This window comes from Protopterus annectens, chromosome 1.part1 (assembly GCF_019279795.1).
Source record: "Protopterus annectens isolate FY-2018-M chromosome 1.part1, PAN1.0, whole genome shotgun sequence".
NCBI classification, from domain to species: Eukaryota; Metazoa; Chordata; order Ceratodontiformes; family Protopteridae; genus Protopterus; species Protopterus annectens.
Genome location: NC_056726.1, coordinates 322,239,857 through 322,263,430, shown reverse-complemented (window position 1 = coordinate 322,263,430; position 23,574 = coordinate 322,239,857). Strand labels below are relative to the sequence as shown.

General features: G+C 39.2%; 1 protein-coding gene across 1 annotated transcript in view; it reads left to right on the top strand.

The window, feature by feature from the left end:
• The window catches only part of TXNL1 (thioredoxin like 1), a gene marked incomplete at its 3' end in the record, with an annotated part of 151,903 nt that overhangs the window by 38,577 nt on the left and 89,752 nt on the right, over positions 1–23,574 (top strand). Inside the window, 1 exon segment of the mRNA XM_044074919.1 lies at positions 8,808–8,981. Within this exon segment, the coding sequence (XP_043930854.1) occupies positions 8,808–8,981 (174 nt within the window).

Here is a 23,574-nt window from a genome sequence, read left to right as displayed (position 1 = left end):
TTACAGGGTTTCTGAACCTCAATTCCTTTTTAGAAACCCTATTGCTGATCCAGAAATGATTTCTCAAGGCCCAAAGGGTGTTAAGGCTACTATTGCTAGAAACCCTGTGCCTTCTGATAAGGAATCTAGGGCCTTGGACAGGTGGGGTTAAAAAGTCTATACTTCTGCAACTCTTTCCATTGGATCCGTGAATTGTCTTTTTCACATGCTTAAGTATCGGCAGCATACGTTGGAGGCTACTAATGGGTGCTCAAGATAGTAAACCAAGGTTATGAGTTTTACTTTCACACGTTCCCTGTTTTACAAGGGTACCCAGACATACCCAAAACTCTCAAGGCAGAGGTAAAAAAACTTATGGGGGCCATAGAGCCAGTTCATGCAAATCAGGCAGGCCTAAGTTTTTATTCTAGGCTTTTTCTGGTACCCAAGAAAGGAGGCACCTGGAGCCCTATTCTGGATCTGTCCATTCTGAACACTTTTTTCTGGTGATTCCCATATTCAAGATGCTCACCCTTCAACAGTTACTACCAGTACTGGGCAAATGGATTCATGGTTGGTAACTTTTGGATCTCAAGGAGGTTTATCTGCACATCCCAATAAGGGAAAGTTGCAGGCAAGTTCCTTCGCTTCAGGGCTGGGGAGCAACACTTTCAATTCTCTGCATTGCCCTTTGGCTTATCTACTGCTCCCAGAGTTTTTACGAAGTGCCTGTCTCCAGCCATTGCTTTTTGCAGGCAGAGAAACAGTCAAATTTATCCTTACCTGGATGACTGTCTCATTCAAGCAAACTCCCCAGCACAACTAGAAAAGGGTTTGGATTCTCACCTCTTTGGGTTACACACACAACGAAACAAAGTCAGCGTTGATTCCTTCAAGGGAGATTGTATTCATACTTGCTCCCAGGAAAACAGTCACCCAGATGGCATTCCTCCCTCAACGGAAGCAAGAAGATCTTTCCGCTTACTTCATGAACTTGGCAAGTGTGACCCAGCTTGTCTGCAAGGCAATTACTGCAGGCACTACAGGGGTTCACGGATTCATGTATTTTGATGATCCCATATGCAAGGCTGCATATGAGAGCTTCAGTGGTACCTCAAGAATCTTTGGTGTCAACGCACACAGGACTTAGACTTGATTCCTCTGATTCCCTGTCTCCAAATGTAGTTGATTCTTCCTCTGATTCCCTGTCTCCAAATGTAGTTCTTCTGGTGGGTGACAGCCTGTTCTCAAAACAAGGGTCTGCCTTTCCGCCCACCACCTCAAAACAAGGGTCTGCCTTTCCGCCCACCACCTGCCAGCCAGACTCTCATCACAGACTCCTCAGATGTTGCATGGGGGGGGGGCATACAGGGGACTTGGGAGAACCCAGCAGATTCATCTGCACATAAACTTAAAAGAATTGATGGCAGTGCAGCAAGCCTTGCTGACTTTCAAGGACCTACTCTATCCTGGGACTCTGCTAATCAGAAAACAAGCCAGCAGCAAGCAGATAGTGTCCAAAAGAGCAGTTTAATAAAAACTGCCCCAACAGCCTAATGGCATCAAAAACATACCGGTTTCGGCAATGGTTAGAAACCTAGCCTTCTTCAGTGTAAAACAAGAAGCCAAGACAAAAATGCTGTATTTAAACAGATGAAACCATGCTGATTGGTTACAAAATAATAAGCATGTGCTGATAATCAAATAGCATAAAGTAACACATAGTTTTTGTGGCCATGAATACATTCAAAAATAAATTCAAAAATAAATTCTGAAATAAATCATTAAAGGGCTTGAGTACATACTTATCTTAATTGGCTATCTTAAACTATATTTAGATAACATATATACAGAATATAATTTACTAGATGTGAAACACCAATTATACATGAGTCAATGTTGAACAAAATATGCATGTGTGCAAAATGCATAATAAATCAGAATACATACTACAATATTGGCATAAGTTAATCCAATATGTATATAAAAATATATATGTGTATTCTGAATATGGGAATACCATATGTTCCACATAACATGTGTAATATATTCAATTTATAAACAATCATTTAACCCAGGGCTAAATAATGCTCCTAGTTTCGTGATCCATTTCTTTTCTTTAAGATTAAGTTTATTATGCCAACCACTCTTAATGGTTCTGTCACCAATGATTTTATCGATAATAGTGAAATGAAATTTGGCAGTACTGTGTATTAGAGTGTGTTTATATAATGCATTAGTAGTTTTATGGCATCTAATGTCACTGAGGTGCTCTGAGATACGTAGTTTAACCCGAACAGAAATGTGAACAACAATTTGCCTCACTTAACAAAAATATGAAGGCCTTGAGATCTAGTGTTTGGCACCACAAACTATTAAAAGCATATTTGGTTAAGGGCATTTGCCCTAGGGGTCTCAGAGTGAAAATACAGCCCTTGGTGGCAAGTCCTGATGATAGTTTACTCTCGGAATGGAATCTTATACAACAAGAATGCTCGAAGTTTGTAAAAGCTTTATCTGAGCATTATACTAGAATTATTGAGAGCGAAACTACTTTAGTTTTGAATTCGATTGAGGAATGCAATCACTACCAAAATGAAACTTTCTTCCCGGCTTTACTATCAAAATTGAGTACTGAACTGTTGAGTTTTGATACTATTTTAAAGGATAGAAAACTTAAAAAGTTTTCTCGTGATATTTCTGACTATGATAAGGGACAACCTTTTAAGACTGTCAGACATGTCCGATTCCAAGAAGGACAGATTGCTAAGAAGCAAGTCTCTAAATCCAAAAGGAAACGTCCACGCTCCATACTAAAAGGGCATAGTAATAATACAGAGTCCACTGATTTGGAGACCTCATCTGGTACAGATACTGACACACAGTCCACCATGGATTCCCCCACTCCCAAACGTAAAAACTATGTATCCCCTTTAGGGAATACAGGGGTAGGAGGAGGAGGGGGGGCAGGAAGCACGGAAAAAGTTACCAGTTTGCAAAATCTGTTGGAGATACTGACCAAAAAATAAATAATGTATGTAACATTTCTAGCACTATTTTATCAGATGAACAGATATCTCTACTAAATAAAGGTTTATCCTTTATTCCGGGTTTTTTTGTTCCAGAAGATTCATTTACTAATGACCTATTTTCATTTTGTAGGCTTATTAATTTAAAATTGTTTTTTCAGGAACAAGGGGACACTGCACATTCACAACAGGAAGGTTTCAAATATCATGCTTCTAATTTCACTCCTCCTATGCATCCAGCTGTTAACCTCTTTTTGAGAAGTGTACTTAGTGAGTTACATTTTAAGCATAATTATGAGAGACCTATGCCTAATAACATTACTGATGGTGAAAAATCTTGTCTAGAGGAACTTGTTAACAATAAAGAACTAGTTATTATCAACGCAGACAAAGGAGGGGCAGTGGTAGTGTTAGATTGGTGTGCTTATGATATTGAAGCACATAGACAACTTAATGATGTCAAATATTATACTAAAATGCCACTGGACCCCACCTTGGTTTTCAAAAAGGACATTGATGACTTTTTGAATTCTGCTGTTGAAAATGGTATTATTGACAAAAAAACACGTTATCAGTTAACAATTACTGATCCTACTAGACAATATATTTACTTTCTACCCAAAATACATAAGGACCTCTCACATCCACCTGGAAGGCCGATTGTATCAGGCATGGGGTCGATAACAGAACCTCTTTCTGAATTCCTAACGATGCATTTTAAGCCACTGCTACCATATATAAGATCACGAATACAGGATACCACTCAATTTTTGAGTATTGTAAATGATATGCAATTGGATAAAGAATGGTTATTATGTACCTTGGACGTAAGTTCACTTTACACTAATATTCCACATTGGGGTGGACTTGATGCAATTGAATTTTGGCTCAATAAATCTAAATTATATCAACCTGGTTTCAATATCCTCTTGTTGAATTTAACTGAGCATGTTTTGACTAAGAATGTTTTTTTCTACAACCAGGAATGTTACCTTCAGACCAGAGGTACAGCAATGGGGGCATCTTTTGCCCCAATTTACGCTGATCTGTTTATGGCCTATATTGAACAGATTATGATTTATGATGACACTCATAATCTGTTCTTGCTGGAAATAGATATCTGGCGCAGATATTTGGATGATTGCTGGATGGTGTGGAGATCGGATATTTTATATCTTCAGGAATTTATGGAATACCTGAATGATAATATATGGGGAATACAATTCACTATTACTTATGATCGGGAATCCATTACATTTTTGGATGTTTTGGTAACTAGGAATAATGACAACACCTTGACAACTGAAACCCATAGAAAATTCCCCCAATACAATACGATTCTCCACGCATCCAGCTTTCATCCAAAACATATAGCAAAGAACATCCCTAAATCGCAATTTATTAGGATCAGGCGGAATTGTTCTGAGAACACTACTTATGTCAATCATGCTCAGGATTTGCATCACAGATTCATTGAGTGTGGCTATTGTTCAGGATATGTGACCATGGCTCAGAATTATGCTAGGGGTCTACAAAGACCAAATTTATTAACATATAAAAAGAAACACATCAAGACAAACATACTTAGACTCACTACAACATTTGGTAGAAATACAAACAACTTTATTAAGATTATTAGGGACAACTGGAACATTTTGGAGGCTGATGTTAAAATTAAAAACATTGTTCCTGATAAGTGCCTTTTTTCTTTTCGTAAGGGAAAGAATTTGGCTGGTCACTTTAATCATTACAAACATCACCATGAGTCCACCTTACCACAAGTATATCAAACTACAATTTTAGGTGATAGGCTTATTGGCTCTTTTCCATGTGGCCACTGTGTCAACTGTAAGCATATGTTGAAAACTAAGGAGTTTACCAGCAGGAATACCAATACTGTTTTTGACATTAGATTTTTTGCAAATTGTAACACAGATTGGGCTGTTTATTTGGCATGTTGCACTTGCCATTCATTTTATGTAGGACAGACATCAAGACCAGTTAAACTACGTATCTCAGAGCACCTCAGTGACATTAGATGCCATAAAACTACTAATGCATTATATAAACACACTCTAATACACAGTACTGCCAAATTTCATTTCACTATTATCGATAAAATCATTGGTGATAGAACCATTAAGAGTGGTTGGCATAATAAACTTAATCTTAAAGAAAAGAAATGGATCACTTAAACTAGGAGCATTATTTAGCCCTGGGTTAAATGATTGTTTATAAATTGAATATATTACACATGTTATGTGGAACATATGGTATTCCCATATTCAGAATACACATATATATTTTTATATACATATTGGATTAACTTATGCCAATATTGTAGTATGTATTCTGATTTATTATGCATTTTGCACACATGCATATTTTGTTCAACATTGACTCATGTATAATTGGTGTTTCACATCTAGTAAATTATATTCTGTATATATGTTATCTAAATATAGTTTAAGATAGCCAATTAAGATAAGTATGTACTCAAGCCCTTTAATGATTTATTTCAGAATTTATTTTTGAATTTATTTTTGAATGTATTCATGGCCACAAAAACTATGTGTTACTTTATGCTATTTGATTATCAGCACATGCTTATCATTTTGTAACCAATCAGCATGGTTTCATCTGTTTAAATACAGCATTTTTGTCTTGGCTTCTTGTTTTACACTGAAGAAGGCTAGGTTTCTAACCATTGCCGAAACCGGTATGTTTTTGATGCCATTAGGCTGTTGGGGCAGTTTTTATTAAACTGCTCTTTTGGACACTATCTGCTTGCTGCTGGCTTGTTTTTTGTATTTGGAGATATTCACTTAGAAGCCGTGCAGTTCCTGACGTGCAGGGGATTTTTTGTTTGTTACTCTGCTAATCAGGACAGGCAATAATGTGGTACATCAACAAGCAAGGGGGGACGCACTCTTACCCCTTGTGCAGACAAAGCATGAGACTATGGTCCATAGCAGCATCCATGGGCTTAAATCTAATAACCCACTATCTTCCAAGGAGGCTAAACTCCTTGGCGGATCATTTGAGCAGGCATGTTCTGGATCCTCAAGTGGCAACTGAACAGGGACATTTTCCATCGCATCACTCATCTTTGGGGCACCCCACAAGTGGATCTTTTCTCCTCTCACACCAATCTTCTCCTTCCAACCTTCTACACCAGGGAGTTTTACAACAAAGCTTGGAGGATGGATGCGTTGTCCTTCCCATGGAGACATCTCTGTTTATGCATGTCCTCTGCTTCTTCTTCTCAGAGTGCTGCTAAAGATAAGGGACGAAAAACCAAAGGCTATTCTGATAGCTCCAGATTGGCCCAGGCAGCATTGGTATCCCCTCCGCAGCCTTTCCCAGGCTCAGCCTTGGCATCTTCCGCTGGTACCAGATTTGTTGGTTTGGGGGGGGGGGTCCTTCATCCTCCCCTTCAAACTGTGCGTTTAACTGCCTGGCTAATACCTTAAATATTTTCCAACAGGTGGTTGAAATTCTTCATGAGGCCTAGCACAAGTAAATGCTATGCAGATAAATGGAAGAGATTTTGCTCTTGGGTGCTAGCTGAAGAGAAGACTCTTCTCATCCTTCTCTTTCACTCATTCTAGACTACCTAGCAGGATTGCTTAATGGTGGACTTTCATTTTCTTCAATCAAAATTCATGCTTCAGCAATTTCTGCTCATTGTTCTTTTGAGCAACCCATTTTTTCTCACCCCTTGAGGAAACCGTTCCTGAGGGGAACTAGTAATCTCAGACCTCCCAGAAGAGCTCCTACTCCTGCTTGGGATCTTAATTTTGTCCTGGAAAAACTTAATCTGCCTCCCTTTGAACCAGCTGCCTCTGCATATTTGAAGTTTCTATCCTGGAAGACCGCTTTCCTTTTAGCTATTACTTCAGTTGGAAGGGTATCTGAGCTGCAAGCCTTAATGGCAGTAGAACCTTTCATTATTTTTCACTCCGATCGGGTTTCTCTGACAACCAATCTCTCCTTTATGCCCAAGGTAGTTTCCAGTTTAACCCTTAACCAGTCTATTCACCTGCCTACATTTTTCAACAATTCCCAAAATAAAGGGAAAAGGATTCTGCACTCTCGATGTGCATAGACAGCTGAGATTTTACTTGCAGGACTAAATCTTTTCGAAAATCTGAACAGCTATTGGTTAGTTTTGCTCCAGGGGCTCAGGGTAAAGCTATTTCAAAACAAACCATCTCCAAATGGTTGCTCATTGTATTCACTTTTGTTACCTGCCTTTCTGAGAGGTGTTGCAGTCCTGGTTTCTCACCCTCCATTCCCCATTTTTCCTAAGGCACTGACTATGGATTTTGATTTTTTTTTTGTAGGACGTGTCCAGGGTGCTACTATTCCTGGATTAGCCTCCTTTTCTGGGCTCCTGACAGTTAAGGCAAGAAAAGGAAATGGTGTAGGCTGCCTCCCTTTATACCTGACGTACTGACAGCAGTTTTACAACCGGCGGCAGCTGACATCTTATACCAAGGACTCTGGTATTCGGGCCGACTGAGGGCTACCAGGAGCCGGATAACCCATATGTGAGGACTGCAACAGTGAATGCACTCTAACATCTGCATTTATGGCAAGTGTACACAACTGTACTTTCCTCCTTGGGACCTTTATTTTGTGTTGGAGTTTTGCTGAATTAGCTGGTTCAAAGCTTAAGTTAGTCTCCTAGAAGTCTTTTTAATGACCAGGGTGGTTTCTGAGCTTCGTGCACTTCCCTTAACTTTAACTGGTCTTGTACCAGGATTGTTTCTCTTTGAAGCAAGCTGCCCTCCTTGTTAAAAGTGGCCTGAAAACCTTGCGTTAGGCAGGCTATTCGTGTGTCGTCTTATGTCTGCCATGAGCATTTCCTGCAATGCCTTGATGCTTGTAGCCAGATGAGATATATTTTGGACAGGATCAAGTTTCTGTCTGGGGAAGGTCTTGCAGTGCTAGGTCGTTGGATGAAAAAGTCTTTAAGGCCAATAGCTCTGTAGGTAGCTTTCCTTCTGCATCCAGTTTTTGCTATCCTCATTCATGACACAGTTGCCTTGTCTGGCCAAGAACATTTTACTAAGGCCATGGCTTCCTTATCAGCCTTCTGTAGTAATCCTAGATGTCTTCTGTGCAGTCACTGCATGATCCTCCTTGAACTCCTTTGCAAAGCACCATAAACAGGACTTTGCTTCCAGATACTGAGCTTCCTCAAAGCTTGTGTTTGTGAGCGTGTTGGCCTATGACCTCTGGTTGGGAAGAGCTTGGGTTGCTGCCTAGAGGGTACTAAGGATGCACCTGTTCTTATTAGATAAGTTTTGTACTTGCCATGACAATAGAATTGTAGGAATGGGGCTTCCTTAGTAATGACCATTCTTGCTGTCCCTTGCCTTGGCATTGTGGTCTTTGTTCCTTCTGCTTAGTTTCAGCATGGCTGCCTCAGAGCTGGAAAAGGGAGTTAGTATGGTGCGGTACTGAGGGAATGTTTGGCATGCAGAATGATCCTAATTACTGGTGTCCTTTGTCTTCAGTTTACTGAGGATATAGCCACTCCTACAGATCTGTTGTGGTAAGTACACTAATCAGGAGTGTTTTGCTTTAAATACTAGCCTATATACGTTTCATAATTGTACAATGATTTATGACTAGTTGTCAAAATGCAGCATTAGCAGCAATAAATTTATCTGTATGTCCTTGAAGTATTTTGATGGTAGTATATTTCTTTGAGATGTTTGTATTACTTTGTAAAACTTGGAATCTACACTGGAAATGTGGATACTATTAATAAACTGATTTAAATTTTAGGGAACAGCTGCCTCAAACAATATTTCAGCAACGCCAACATTCCTCTTCTTTAGAAATAAAGTACGGGTTGATCAGTATCAAGGAGCAGATGTTGCAGGACTGGAAGATAAAATTAAACAACATCTGGAAAATGATGCTGGAAGCACAGAGGATGCAGATATCCCTAAAGGATATGTATGTAAAGCTTTTTCTTTTCTTTATTGACAGTGGTAATGCACAGTGACCTTCTCCCTACATGTGTTCTCAATGCTTTCCAGATGTTGCTTATCTCTTGGTTGAGGTGTTTTGCTGTGTCTTGGAATTGCTTTGTATATGAAATTGTTTTTTTCTTGTCTGCAGTCCCAATAGCAGTAAGCTATAGTTCTGCAAAATTTCTGCCTCACAGCATGTGGCTTTTTTCATTTCCCGGGTGAATTCCTTCCACATCCCAAAGGCATGCAGATAATTGAATTTGCCCGTAGGGGTGTGTCTGTGTCTTGCAGCTAGCTGCTGTGTAGTCCAGAAATGATCACTTGCCTTATCAAGTGTTGAGATAAGCTGCGGCTCCCCGGTAACCTTGATTAAGGCAGTGAAGGTTCTCTGTACCATCCAAAAAAGCTTGTGTCATCAGAGGTATTTCTTGCTCCTTAACTAAAATTTTAATCTAGGTGTCCATACCGTATGTGGCAGATCTCGTTAGTAAAACTGGCTTACATTAATTGTTAATTTATTGATTGACTTTTGTTGACCAGGTAGTATGACTGGGTTGTAGTATGACTGGGTTGTGGTAGCCCCTTTTCAGTGGAGACAAATCAAACTCTTTTTTTTTTTTTTTTTTGTTAGACTTACTACCGTCACTGTGTGGGTTGTGATTTTTAGGTTCAAGCAAAGCCCTTTTTGATTTAAGAAATTGCAAGGCAATGCATGATGCTCTCCCAGCCACCACTGCACTAGGAATAAAACTTGCACTCTTAAATGCTTGTTGGCAGTAGAGACCACGAGCCCCGTTAAGTGTAGGTGAAGTTCCCGATGCCCTGGCCAAATATCCCCTAGTAGTATAAATACCTCCTCGGGTCTCCCCTGAAAAGCGTCTGCTAGCCTAGTGAGACTAACCTGGTCAACAAGTATGTATTAATTAGAAAGAAAGAGTGGCAAAGTGGGCTGCAAACCTCCCATGTCCTCACTGCAAAGAAGTCTTCAGAAAGCATTCTGGCCCAGCAAGTAGATTTCATATGTGTTTTTTCTGTTATTGATTCTCAGGGTGCCTTTCTATGCACCCGGTTCTTTATCTGATTCAGTGGTCCCTATATCATAGAAGTCAGGTACTGTCTTCTCCTGGAAACTGAAGCTTTTGGCAGGGAACTCCCTAGCCATATGTGTGTGTATTTCCACAACCTTGTAATTCTCAGAGCTCTGCAGTCCATCTACTGGATATGGAATCCAAAGAACTTGACCATTAATGGAAGCTTGCATAAAATGTTGTGTCCTCAGTGTTCTCCTTGAAAGGGCCTTCATAATTGGGCTATATGATGGACTTGTTCAGGTTTGTATCGGATTAAATGATAGAACAGCTGGGCAGTCCCATAAAATTGTCTAGGTCCTTTAGTGTGCCACTGTGTCAGCCATGACCATCCTTGCTGTGTATATAGCTTTTAATGTGGCAAAGACTTGGTCAAGCCTGCAGAGTTTGGCATTTACTGTTCGCTGCCTTAACTGGCTTGGTCTAAGGGCACCAACATAGCTTTTGTGAACAACTCATTTCATTGTCCTGAGCTGTTTGGCCCCAAAGTTTAAGGTGCATATAAAGATGATGGAGCAGGACAGGAAAGTCTTGACTGCAAAGGATGTTCCTTCCTACAATATTCCTTCTTTAAACACGCACGTCTACATCAGTTGTGGTTTTGACATGAACAGCAGAATGAGCGCAACTTGTGTAAAGGGTTCGGTTACAAAGACAACTCCTAGAGGGGTAGTAGTGACCATTGAGCATTTGCAGCCGTCCTACCTGAAGGGGGAGGAAGTCAGTAGCTCTGAGGACTCTCCTGATTGGGCCTCTGTACAGTCATTTGTCCTTTCACTTCAGCTAACTGTATGAGAGTCGAATACTATCGACAGTTGCATGTTTAGTGTCTTATCAAGGGATTACAGGATTTCCTTTCTCTCTCCACCTGCTGTATGCTGCACCCCATTAGTGAAAGAACAGCAAACTTTGATATGCGTCATCTCTCAGAAAAAAAAAAAAAACAAGAACCTTAGGTCTTTTGCAGACTTAAAGTACCATAAGACTTTTTCTGTAAACGTACATGCCCCACAAGTTGTGTACAAATGATCCTTCCATACTTAGCTGAAGGAGATTGCATATGCGTTTATTTCTCCAGGAAGACTACTTTTACAATTGTTGTCCAGGAGAGATCTTTGTTTCAGAGTTGGTGCTGGTTACTGTCCATTCCAGATCTCATTTGATCTCTCCTCTTATCTGGGGTGTTCAAGTATCTCTACATGGGGTGTTAAGTTTATGTACATGGTAGAGCCAAGGTGCTTGCCTACCTGGGTGATTGGCTTCTCACTACTGTCTGAAAGCCATGTCATCTTGGTGAGGGAGTCTTGGAATTTTTTCCATTCTTGGGGATTACATTGAGAATGGGAATATCTCCTTTACAGCCATTTCGGTACCTGGCCTTCGTAGGTTGAAAACAACTCCCTTCTGCAAGATGAAGCGCCCATGGACAGGGCTGACCTGTTGATGTCTAAGGTTGTTATTGGGTCTCATTCCCATCATGACCTATGTCCAAGTGCTGGATCTTATGGTGGTAGCATACCATTTGAGAGTTCTTCAGAACACCTCTTAGGTTTAGTCATGCCTACATATTGCACTTTTTATGTTCAGCATTCCATTCCAACTACTGCACTAACCTTTTGGCTTGTATGAGTTGTATCTGACCTGCTTTACAAAGCTTTGTCTCCCTCCCACACCTTCACTCTGACTTGATTTGGACAGCCAAGAGGAGGGAAATCAGTAGTCCAGAATTAAGTCTTCAGTACTTTTTGTTGCTGCCGCTAAAGGGAGCAGCTCTGTGGCTCTACAGGAGGAGCAATCCAGTATGCAGCTTCATTTCTGGCAGATAAATCCCCACAGGGAATCACTTCCACATAGAAATGGTTGCCTTTTTAAGAATATATTTACTTTTAATTCGTGACTAAAAGCAGTGTTTCCCTTTCATGCCTGTAATGGACATTTTAATTCGTGACTAAAAGCAGTGTTTCCCTTTCACGCCTGTAATGTATATATCTAGCTAAATACAGATTGATAAAATGTCCATGTACATAGTTTCCCGTCTGTGACTGCTGTTTTTAGCCAAGGGCTTATTTTGTGATTTTAAGGGCTATTTAAGTGCATTGTTTTGTTGGCCTTACTTGATTTGTGAACTAAAGGGTTGGGAAGTGTTTTCAATTGGAAGGAAACATTTTGATTGATTTGAGTGCTTAAGTACATTTTGTGGCAAATTTACCTCTTATATTTGCTGTCAAGGTACATTGTAAACAACTGCTTTATTTCTTCTATGAAGTTTGCTGTTTCTATTGCACTTACTCCCATGGTCCCCTTTTCTGCAGGTTTAACACTTCTGACATCTTGCCTTCCAATTTGATTCATTCCATCACTGCTTACAGAATTTCAGTCTGCTGCTGCAGCATGGATAATTTACTTCTGTTGAAGCAGAGTCCTGCTGGTTCTTCTCCCTGTGTATCTAAAAAGAGAAAATCACAAGTGCTCTTGCAGCCACTGCAGGCTCAGTCATTGTTTCAACCACTGAGTGAACCTTTAGTGGCTATCATTTATTCCTCAGGCAACTCAATTTTTCTTCTCCAGGTCCTTGTGGTGTAGTCCTTTCAGAAACCAAGGACCGTGGTCAGCCATGTCTTCGTCATTTATTCCAGTGTCCATTACAGGCATGGGAGAATCCTTCTCTTTGGGTCGGGAAACACTCTGGGCGATGCTTCTCAGGGTAACTGGGAAGAGAGACTTCTTGATGGGACTGAACTGCCATCTCCTTGTATGTCTTTCATCAGGGTATTATCAGCAAAGATGTAACAGAAGGTTAGACATTGTTCAAAATGGATTGTCTGATAGAAACTATTATTTTATTACCATAGCCAGACAATTATTACAGGCTGTTAATTCCGATTCTCAAAAATTCTTGCCTGAGGGCAGTGTCACTAAAGAAATGCATTTGGAAAACATGTCTGAGGATTCTGACATACAGAGGCAGGGCTTCTCCTCTTGGAGATTTACAGCCCATAACTCTGAGAGTCATCTTGCTCCTTTCCACTTGTTCTGGTGGAATTTTCTTTCAGTCTGACCTATATTTTCAGGACGAATGAGAGATTATTGTCAGAACAGGTGGATTTTCCCCTTGAGTAGTTATGATGTATTATAAGCTTTTGAGTATGTGTTTAATGCTGCCTGTAATAATTCTGACTCAACCTTATAAAGTACTTCAAACTAACATATTTTCTTGTCTTGTATCTGATCCATCTGCAGTGTCTACCTCTTCGCCAGCTGGTAACAGGTTATAACTTACTACCAACCCTTCCCCAGTGGACAAGATGACAGTGAGTTGTACAGATTTGTTAAGAATTATTCTCTTTCCCATTAGCTTATAAAATTCTAACTATAGGCACATATGTAGAAGTTAGTTTACTCTATCTTTTGCAGACAGTTTGTAGAAGTATTCCACCTTTCTAACCTTTCCCTAGTATCCAGATATGCTTTGAAGAGTGTTTTTATGTCTCTAGGGCCACTTCTACTGCTGTAGTTTTGAGGAAAAATGCCCAGAAGTTAGCTGATGAGGTAAAGACTGAAATTTTGATTTCTACACTAGTTGAGATGTTTTTGTTTGGCATTTCTGGTACTCCATTCCTCAAACAATTTGAAAGAGATATTGATTCAGGAGTTTAAGCCCCCCCATACAAATTTCCCAATGGCAGTAGGGAAACTCATCTTTTCCAAAAAAAGAGTCCTGTACTTCAGAATGAGTGACACTGCCACCATTGTAGCTCTCATAACGTTCCCTACTGCCTTTGTCTTAGAATTTATCCCAGGAACTATTTCTTTACATACCTCTTAGGCAACAGATAGTTTCAAATTCTTGTAGTAAGACTGGTTTCAGGAAAAGTACAGATGACACTGGATATAAATACCTTCTGTCAGGGAAATTCCTCATCCTCTGAACCAAACTTTTTTTTTTCCCCTCAGGTGTTCTTCACTTATTTACCTTGGGAGTCCTGGAAGCAGCTCCATTAGATCAAAGGGATAAAGGCATATATTCCAAAATGTTCTGGTACCAAAGAAAACAATTTCTGGGAGAACAGTACTTGGCCTTTCCTTTCTCATTCTGTATGTGAAATACCAAAGTTAAAAGTGCCAACTCTTCAGACGTGTACCCCTCATACTTCCGATGAGCGTCATGGTAACTGTAGATCTATACCATTGATACCAAGTCAGTTTGTAAGTACAGACTTCTCAGATTTTGATTGGCGAGCATTTTCTCTGGGGTAAAGGTGAAAGGCACGTGAGACTCCTCTGAAAAGACCAAAGCTCCATAAGTGGTAGAATGTTGGCTGTGATCCACACCTTAATCGCTTGATCATGTGTGGTCCCCAGGACCTCTTCAAATGATTATGGATGACCGCATTGAAATACATAAACAAGCAGGGAGGTATAAGGTGGTGCCCTATGCAGGCTGGTGTAACGGCTTGGGAGAAAGCTGTACAGCATTCCTTAATCCTGCAAGCATTTTACCTTCTTGGAGCAAAGTGTAGTGGCAGACAGGCCGACCAGGGCCAGTTCAGACCCTCGTGAATGGAAATTGAATGGGGGGCTTCTTGGAGTTGAACCATTTGTGGGGAACACCTCTGATCTGTTTGTCCCTTTCAAAATGGGCTCCTTGCAGACGAGCTTCAGAAACAGATGCATTTTCATTACAGTGGTCAGAAATGTTCCTTTATGCATTTCCACCCTCTCCACTGCTATCCAGTATAATTCTTCAGAGGGACTCTCCAGAAATCATTGTGGTGACTGCCTTTTGGCCCAGACATCATTGGCTCTCCCTTCTTATGGAATTGGCAAAGGGCAGCTACCACAAGCATTCTCATAGGCTGGATCTAGTCACACAAGACACTAGCGAGTTTGATATACCCTGGTCTCACAGTTTCAACTAACTGCTTGGATGAATCAATTTTGATTCCTTTTAGGTACCTCTTTCATGAGGGTGTGCAGCAGGTAGAAAAGAAGGCAAGGAACCCTATTACTAGGAAATTATGTTGGTACGTGGAAAAGATTTTTTTTTTTTAGTTAGTGCCCAGCCGATAACTAGGACCTTCATAGGTTGTGTACCACTGGTTCTGAAATATTTCTGCGAGTTACTTTCTTTTGCCGGTCTTATCTTATAAAGGTATATTATGTGGACACTTCAGCATGTTTGCCCTTGGATCCTCTTTCTTTGTTTTTAGTAAAGCAGTTTCTTGAGGTGGTAAACATTAGGCTTTCTAGAAAACAGATGGCCCTTCCTGGGATATTAACTTTGTGCTGGAAAAGTTAATTGTTTTCCTTTGAACTAGGCTGATTTTAAGATTCATTACTTTTAAGTTCTTACTGCAGTGACATTTCTAAGAAGAGTATCTGAGTTGCAAGCTCTCATGGCAATGAACCCTCTCTGGCCTTCCATAGAGATAGGGTCTCATTAATTTGTGTCAGGAGTTGTTTAATAGTTTACTTTGAATCAAGCCATCAGCCTCTCGGTTCTTTACAGACCTTCAGAATTTGGGGGAATGGATTCTACATACCATACTCTGGATGGGTTTACCATGATTTTAGCGATTGTAAAAATGTCAAACTACTAAATCACATGACCAGAAGGTCATAAGATGAGAATGCAATGTCTTGTTTGAACACCTGGACTTGCGCCCCCCCCCCCCCCTCCCGCCTCCTTCCTGGACCCATGTTAGCACCTGTTCCTGACACCATGCAGGTCAGGAGATTTTTATGTTAGACCTTATTTGATCAAGTGAGCATCAGCATTCTCATCTTGTGACCTTCTGGATGCATGATTTAACAATTCAACATTGTTACAATTGCTAAAACTATAGTAAACCCTCTGGTTATACATAGGCAGCTCATCATTCAGCTGTTATCTCTTACCTCGCAGCATCTTTTTTTTTCTTCTCTGCAAAGTATGTTGGCTTAGTTTTTTGTCTTAAAATATACTTATTTAAGGCTTTATTTACTTTCTAGCGAGATGGTACACTGGGAAGTAGCTTGGCAGCAAGGACCCCCTCCCCCCATTCTTAAATAAGCTGTTAGTTTTCATCAAACTTTAGTCCAGCATTTAAACAGACAAATCAGCCTACTTTGAGACTTTTCTTACCTGATAGTACTACACAATAATTTCTCCTATTTTTTTTTTCTTACTATTAACAGTGCATAGGCTTTTTCTATTAGACTTTTTACTGATTTGTTTCTGGACTGTTCTGGGCTTGGTGCAACCCTCTCCGTTCACCCTTGCTTCGCTTGGGCTCACTCAGCTTCCCTACCCCTATTCACACCCACCCCACTTTCCTTGCACTTAATTAACCTAAGCCACACCTTTCTAACTTATTGTCTTATAACTTGCAGCTACCTCATCCAACACACCCACAAGCGATTTGTTTTTTTTTTTCATTTTTTCCCCTCTCACCTCACTAACAATTATTTTCATCCCTCATATAACACAGTGGCCCCACCACTGTGTATCGGCACACTTTTCTCTGTACTAAACTGCAGACACCAGCCCACCCATATTTTTCTCCTATTTCACTACTATTTCACCATGTCCGTTATCACCACTCTTGAGTAACCATCTCCTACTCGTTACCCTCTACCTAGCCTCCCACTCCACTTCCTTCTTCACATCAAAGATAACACACTGCCAGTCTCCTACACTCCCCACTGTTACATACCATACAAAAACAAATATCCATTTTTCACATCTATTCTAACATCTACACTAACTATTAACATATTGCTCTTCCACTATAAGTATGTCCATACACCCAACCCTCCTTCCTATCCAGATTTCTTTCATCAACTAATATCCAAGTTCAAATTCTCTCCTTCACTCACTAACAGAAGTCAAAACTCCAAGCTGATATGCATCCTAACCCAGGACCCACACAGCTACTCCCACCCACCCAATTACACCCACTACACCTGCTAATACTGCCCCCCCCACTTTCTTCCTTTAAAAAATTCCAAGTCAGACTTGCTCATAAGTAATTTTAACCTCCAGAAGTATCACAAAAAACTAGTGAATTTAATGCAGTCCTAACTACCTACATTCTTGATAGTAATTATAACAGAGACATGGCTAAAACCCCACATTAAAGATGAGGAAATACTTACTAGTGGTTATAAAGAGGAGGAAATACTTACTAGTGGTTATAATGTTTAGACAAGATAGGCTGAACAAGCATGGAGGAATTGCCATCATGTATAACCTGTCCTAAAAATTGAAAAAGAGATCTGGGGGAGTACAGATTAATCAGAAGCAGAAATTCTAACTACCCGATTTTTGAAGTAAATCCACATAAAACCATCATAATTATTGTCCCTACCTACCACCAGGAAATCTACTTGCCATTTGAAAGTCTTCCATCTTGGGCATCCTCTACTTTCAACCATGAAACTGTAGTGCTAGGTAATTTCTTGGCAATCCTGCTCAACTGACAACCCCTCAAATTTTATCAATTTATTCAATTTCACCCAAACTATATACTTTCCCACTAGAATTGATAAACCAAGAAAAAATCTATTCTAGACTGGATACTAACCAGTAAGCCCAACTTTGCCCACCAGGTTGGGTGCCTCTCCAATTCTCTGTGATCACTTCCCTATTTTTCTTCTAAAGAAATGCATTTAGTCCCCCTGTAATGTCATTTTCAAACACTTGTGCAACAAAAGAAAAAATTCCCCTACCATCTTAAATTCCCTACTTAAAAACTACAACTGGTCACCTCTAAAATCACTCCACCTACACCAAGCTGTACAGTATTTTAATGATACCTTGCTCCAACAAGAACAATTCGCTCCAAAGCCAAAAACATACCGTGGTATAACCAAAGATGCTAAATCTCTTAATAAACAAAGGGATAGAGCCTGGACTGCTTATCAAACCTCAGAAAACTACACTTACAAACAACTAAGAAACCTAACTTAAGAAGCAAATATCTGATTTAAATAAAATAAAAAAATAAAACTTTCTAGCTTGTCAGCAAAAACGCATAGAACCCACAAAATTTTGGCAAAACCTTAGCTACCTTCTCAACCCTGGCAAAATCTCTACCCCTGCACCATCTATAACAAATAGCACTGAATGTATAGCATCCCAATTTAACTATCATTTCATCATGACTGTCACCTCACTTTTAAAACAACAAATCTACTCCTTGCAGTGCCTACCTCTACTAACTAAACCAAACTGCTGCGTTTTTAATCCCATACAAACCTCTTGTATCAAAAAAAAAAAAAAACTCCCATCAAAACTAAAACCTACCTGTGTAGCAGCTGACCAACTCCCTAATGACTTCTTAACTGCTGCAAGCTCCATCGCCTATCCCGTATCTATCCTAATCAATCGTTCCATTGCAGAACAGTATGTCTCCATACTATGGAAAGTATCCCATATCATCCCCCTCCACAAGTGAAGCCCATCTGAAGATCTCTCTAATTATTGTCCCATTGCCATTCTCTCACCTCTAGCCAAAATCTTAGAGAAATGTATCCATAAGCGGCTCCTAGACCACCTCACTACAAATAACCTCTCTTATCTAGTTCACAGCACGGTTTCCGTCCAAAACACAGTACCTTCACCGCCCTCGTAAGTTTCACTAACTACATCAATCTCCTCAAAACAATGGACAGCTAGTTTATACTGTATTCCTTGATATGTCCAAAACTTTTGATACGGTATCCCACCAACTACTACTCAACACACTCTTATCCTTTTTCAACCTTAACTCTACAGCTCTCAACTGGTTCTTTAGCTACCTTTTACTGATCAGCAGGCAATTAAATGGGATAATAAACTCTCCACACTCCTCCTAGTCTCTGGGGTTCCTCAGCTTTCCATCCTTGGCCCTCTCCTTTTTATTATATTCACAAATAGTCTAAACACTGCCACTAAAACTGCTTATTTTATTCAATATGCTGACAACGCTACTCCTATTTGTTTATTTTTGTCCCACAAAGAACTCAACTGCAGAAGTCATTTCTAGATATTGAAAATTACCTAAATGAATTTCAACTCATCCTAAACCCAAACAAAACAAAATGAATGATCTTCTCTAACAGGAAATCCAAAGCAAAACCATATCTTCTCTCTCTCCACTCCACTCATGGCACTGTAATAGAACCAGTTAACCAAACAAAACTACTTGGTGTCATGATGGACAGCAACCTAGCAATCAATAAACACATCACAATAAAGTTCACATAAAGCTTGGTGCTCTATATAGGGCCAAACCTTACCTTACTCAAAATGCCAGACTAGCCACAGACAGATCCCACCTCCTATCTACTCTTCTCTACTGTTCTCAAATTTTCACTAACCTCTGCATGTCTGATTTTATATCTACTTGATTCCTGCTATAACAAAATAGCAACATTTGCTGCTAATGTACCCAACAGGACCCATCATTGCCTAGATCTTCAAAAATTACACTGGCTTGAATTTCACAATCAGCTCACCACTGCCCACTCTATTATCCACATACCTGAAAACTGCCCTGCACTGTCCAACCTAGTGCATCTAAATACCAACCCCGGGACCCTTAGATCATCCGATAAACTTACACTCAAGGTTACAACGTCCCATAATTACTTTGGTGACTCTCTTCTCCTTCAAAGTAGCCAAACAGTGGAACGTATTACCCCAGAATATCTTAAACACAAATCATCATAGCTTCAAAAAAACTCCTAAAGGAATATCTTGTTCAACAATGGCTATGCTCCTGTAATACTCCTGCTTGTTTCTCATGCCTTGGATCAAATGTTTTCTATTCTGCTATCTTCTTGTCTTACTTCTAAATGAAAATGCCACAATGGTTTTTAGTTATATATCTGAGTTTCATATTACTGTCTGTAATGAGGCTTAAGTGTAATGTTTTCTGTTTTACATTCACCTTTTAGTAAATTGTGATTGTTGGCAACTGTCAACTTTTTTTTGTACATTCATTTTGTAGTATTGTTATGGAGCTCATCTCCCCAGGTCTCTGCTGAAAATGGGCTACTTTCCCATCTGGATTCTACCCGGTTAACAAATGTAAAATAAAATAAATGTAGTCCTTTTAGAAAAGCAAACCACCATATGAAGAGACTAAGAATGACAACCTGTGTCAAAATGGAATATTTCAAGCTGGTTATCCTTGGCTGTTGTCTTTTGTTCTATCCACCATTGTAAATCAAGCTCCAGGCAGTATGAAGGCACATTGTTAGTTCCAAAGCTCTAATAGAATGGCAGGTTGGAAAGGGTTGGAATGCAGAAACATTCTAGCGGCAGCAGTTGGTCATCTGTACATAATTTTACAAAGCATTACAAACCAGATTCCTTTTCCAGGTCTAGTAGTGGCTTTGCTAGGACCATTCTCAAGGTGTTCCTGCATCCTTGTCCTTTCTCTTCACAGGTTGGATAGACTTTGGTAATCAACTCATGTAACCTAAAGGCTTCTACAGAATGAGAATGACCTAGTGCAGTTGTGCAAGTTGCACTTGCAGTAACAGTAGATGTTTGAATTCCTCACTGTTGCAGTGGCCTCATCCACTTGCCATTCCCTTATTTCTGTATGTAGTTAGTTGGAGTATAAAGCTATTAATGTTTACTCATCCTGAACCTGTAAAATATATAATCTGTTGTCTCCTGTAAAATATATAATCTGTTGTCTCTTTGCGGATCAGAAAGTCCTGATATTGTATACACAGTTTAATAAACAGAGATTCTATGACTTTTTTTTTTGAGACTGCTCAGGGTATGGAAAAGTCTTTGCTGTTTCATGGATTGTCATTCTCTTTCTGTAACACAAATGTGGTAACCCCCCCCCCCCAAGAGACTGCTCAGGGTATGGAAAAGTCTTTTGTGTTACAGAAAGAGAATGACAATCCATGAAACAGCAATGTGGTAACCCCCCCCCCCCAAGACTAAGAAAAAACACGTGCAATTTTGGACTGATGTGGGAAGAGAGACTTTAAAAGGACATTTAAAAAAATATGTAAAGTAATGGACATTTTAAAAGTTTATGATGATGGGTTTTGGGACTGCAAAGTTATAAAAAATGGAAAAAAATTGCATATTCCAAGAGTTATAAATGTTGAAATAAGATTGTGGTAAAATTATTGTGGGCAACCAAGAGCATGTTTCTTTTGTGGGAGAGAAGGACGTTCATTGAATAATTGTGATAGAAAGAAGTGCTCTTTATGTGGGAAATTAGGACATGATGCAAAGAACTGTGAACTTGAATATTATAAGTGTAAAACAAAATGGACATTTATGGATGGATTGTAAAGAAAAAGATAATGAAACGGCAAAAGTAATGGGGAGGATAAAGAACAGAATGCAAAAGAATTGGAAATAGGAACAGAATAAAACTTGGAAAAAGAAAAGGATGATAAAAGAGAGGGAAATAGGAAAAGTTAATAATGAAGATACAAGTTGGAAAGTGGTAAAATGAAAAAAAAAAGAATTGCATTAGGATAAGAGTAAAAGACAGAAAAAAGTAATTCAGAGTCATAAAAGACAAAAGGAAATGGATAAGTAATTTACTACTTTTTCAATTTCTTAAGGAAATGATTTCCTGTAAATTAAGGAAAAGGGAGTAATTTAAGAATTATTTTGGTAAATATGAACGGTATGAAAAATGTAGTAAGTATAGGGATTTTAGAATGGTGTAGTACATGTGATGTATATATAATTGTTTTGAAAGATAAGATTTCTAACAAGTGAAGAAAGAAAGAGACGAAATTTGGGAAGTGATTGCTTAGAAATAGCAGTATTTATGTAAAGAGAGTAATGTAGATCTTGGATGCAACCTTTGTAAGAGTGGGAAGACTATTATAGATTTAAAATGGCAAAGAAAGGTATATAGAACTTTTGCTTTATATACTTATTGGTAAAGGGAGAGACTTCAACAGATGTTGGATAAAGTAGTTGTAAATAGGGATATTATAATAGGGAATTTTAATTCTGATTGGGATAGTAAAAAGCATAGAAAAGATGCAAGCAAAATGAAAGAAGTTATGAAATTTGGCAAATTGGTATGGACATATAGAAGAGGTGGTCTTAAATCTGAGACTGATTTATAATTGAAGGAGTAAGTAAACAGAAGAAGCTGTTGTAACAGGATTTACAGAACCTTTGGCAATATGGATGGAAGTAACTTAAGAATAATGGAGTAGGAATGGGTATAAATAGAATACATTAAATTTATTATAAAGGGTATAAAAAGAATAAAAGGAGGGAATAAAAACAAAAAGAATAAATTAAAACTTTTCTTACTCAAACCACTGTAACGAGCATACTTTTCTTACTCAAACCACTGTACTAACGAGCATATTGCCAGGAAGCAAGAGCTGCATAACCCTCAGTAAGTGCCCCCCCTCAACTAAAGTCTGCCTTTTTTTTTTTTTTTTTTTTTTTTTTTTTTTTTTCCTGATAATAACTTAAATCTATAAAATAGCATACCATTACCACTCCTGTTCATCTGTACCTAACCCCAGCTTTAATGTTGTATCCTTTTAAGAAATTCAGGGTAAAATTAGATAATTTGTACACTTGTATTAATTTAACCGTATAGAGTGACTATGCGAAGTAGCATACCTTTTCTTAAGGTTCACTGTCTGCAAAGTTCAGTTACCCATTGGCTATCCATCTCCTTCCCTGTAGTCTTTACCCCTCTCCCCTCCAGCTCTTGTCCTGTATTGGATAACCTGAGGTATTATAAACCCAGGGTGCCATTTTGTTCCTTTTTGGAAAGAAAAATCCCACAGCAGCTGTTTTGTCTCCCCGGTGTGCAGACGTCCTCATGTAAGTTCTCGCATTCAAAGTATGCTGTACATAGTGGTTAAATACCCAATTCTTTCTTTATTACAACAGCTTTTACTGCTTATGCTGTTGTAAGAACAAAAGCACCCCCAAAAACTAGCAGTCGCAACTCTCTTTCTTACCATTACACAGTGTCCGTTCCAAGTCTCACTGACTCACTCAACTATGCTCCCTGGCTGACAAAGGACACTAAACAACTGCAAAATAGGGACAAGGCCTGAAAAGACTGGCATAGAAACAAAAAAATTAATGTAACCTATTTAGATAAAGACGGTTAAGAAACAAAGCTAAAAAGATAGTATGTACTGACAAGAGAAACTGTTTCTCTAACCGAGTAACCATAGAAACAACTCATAACAGTTATGGAAAAGCATCACTAATCTCCTTACTCCAGCACCAAACAAAACTCATCACCAGGCCCAGAAAAAACACCATCACAAATAGCCACTATGCTCAACTCGCATTTTATAAACCAACATACACAAATAAACAAGACTCCTCTCCCTCTACCCTCACCTTATCATATTTCTTTCCTTCTCCTCCTCTACTCCACAAAAGCAGTCCTCTCTTAGAAATGTCCTCTCCTCACCTCAGACAATTCTTCTCTCCTTCACCAAAGCATTATTACACCATCTAGCCTCCTCTGACTACAACCAATACCA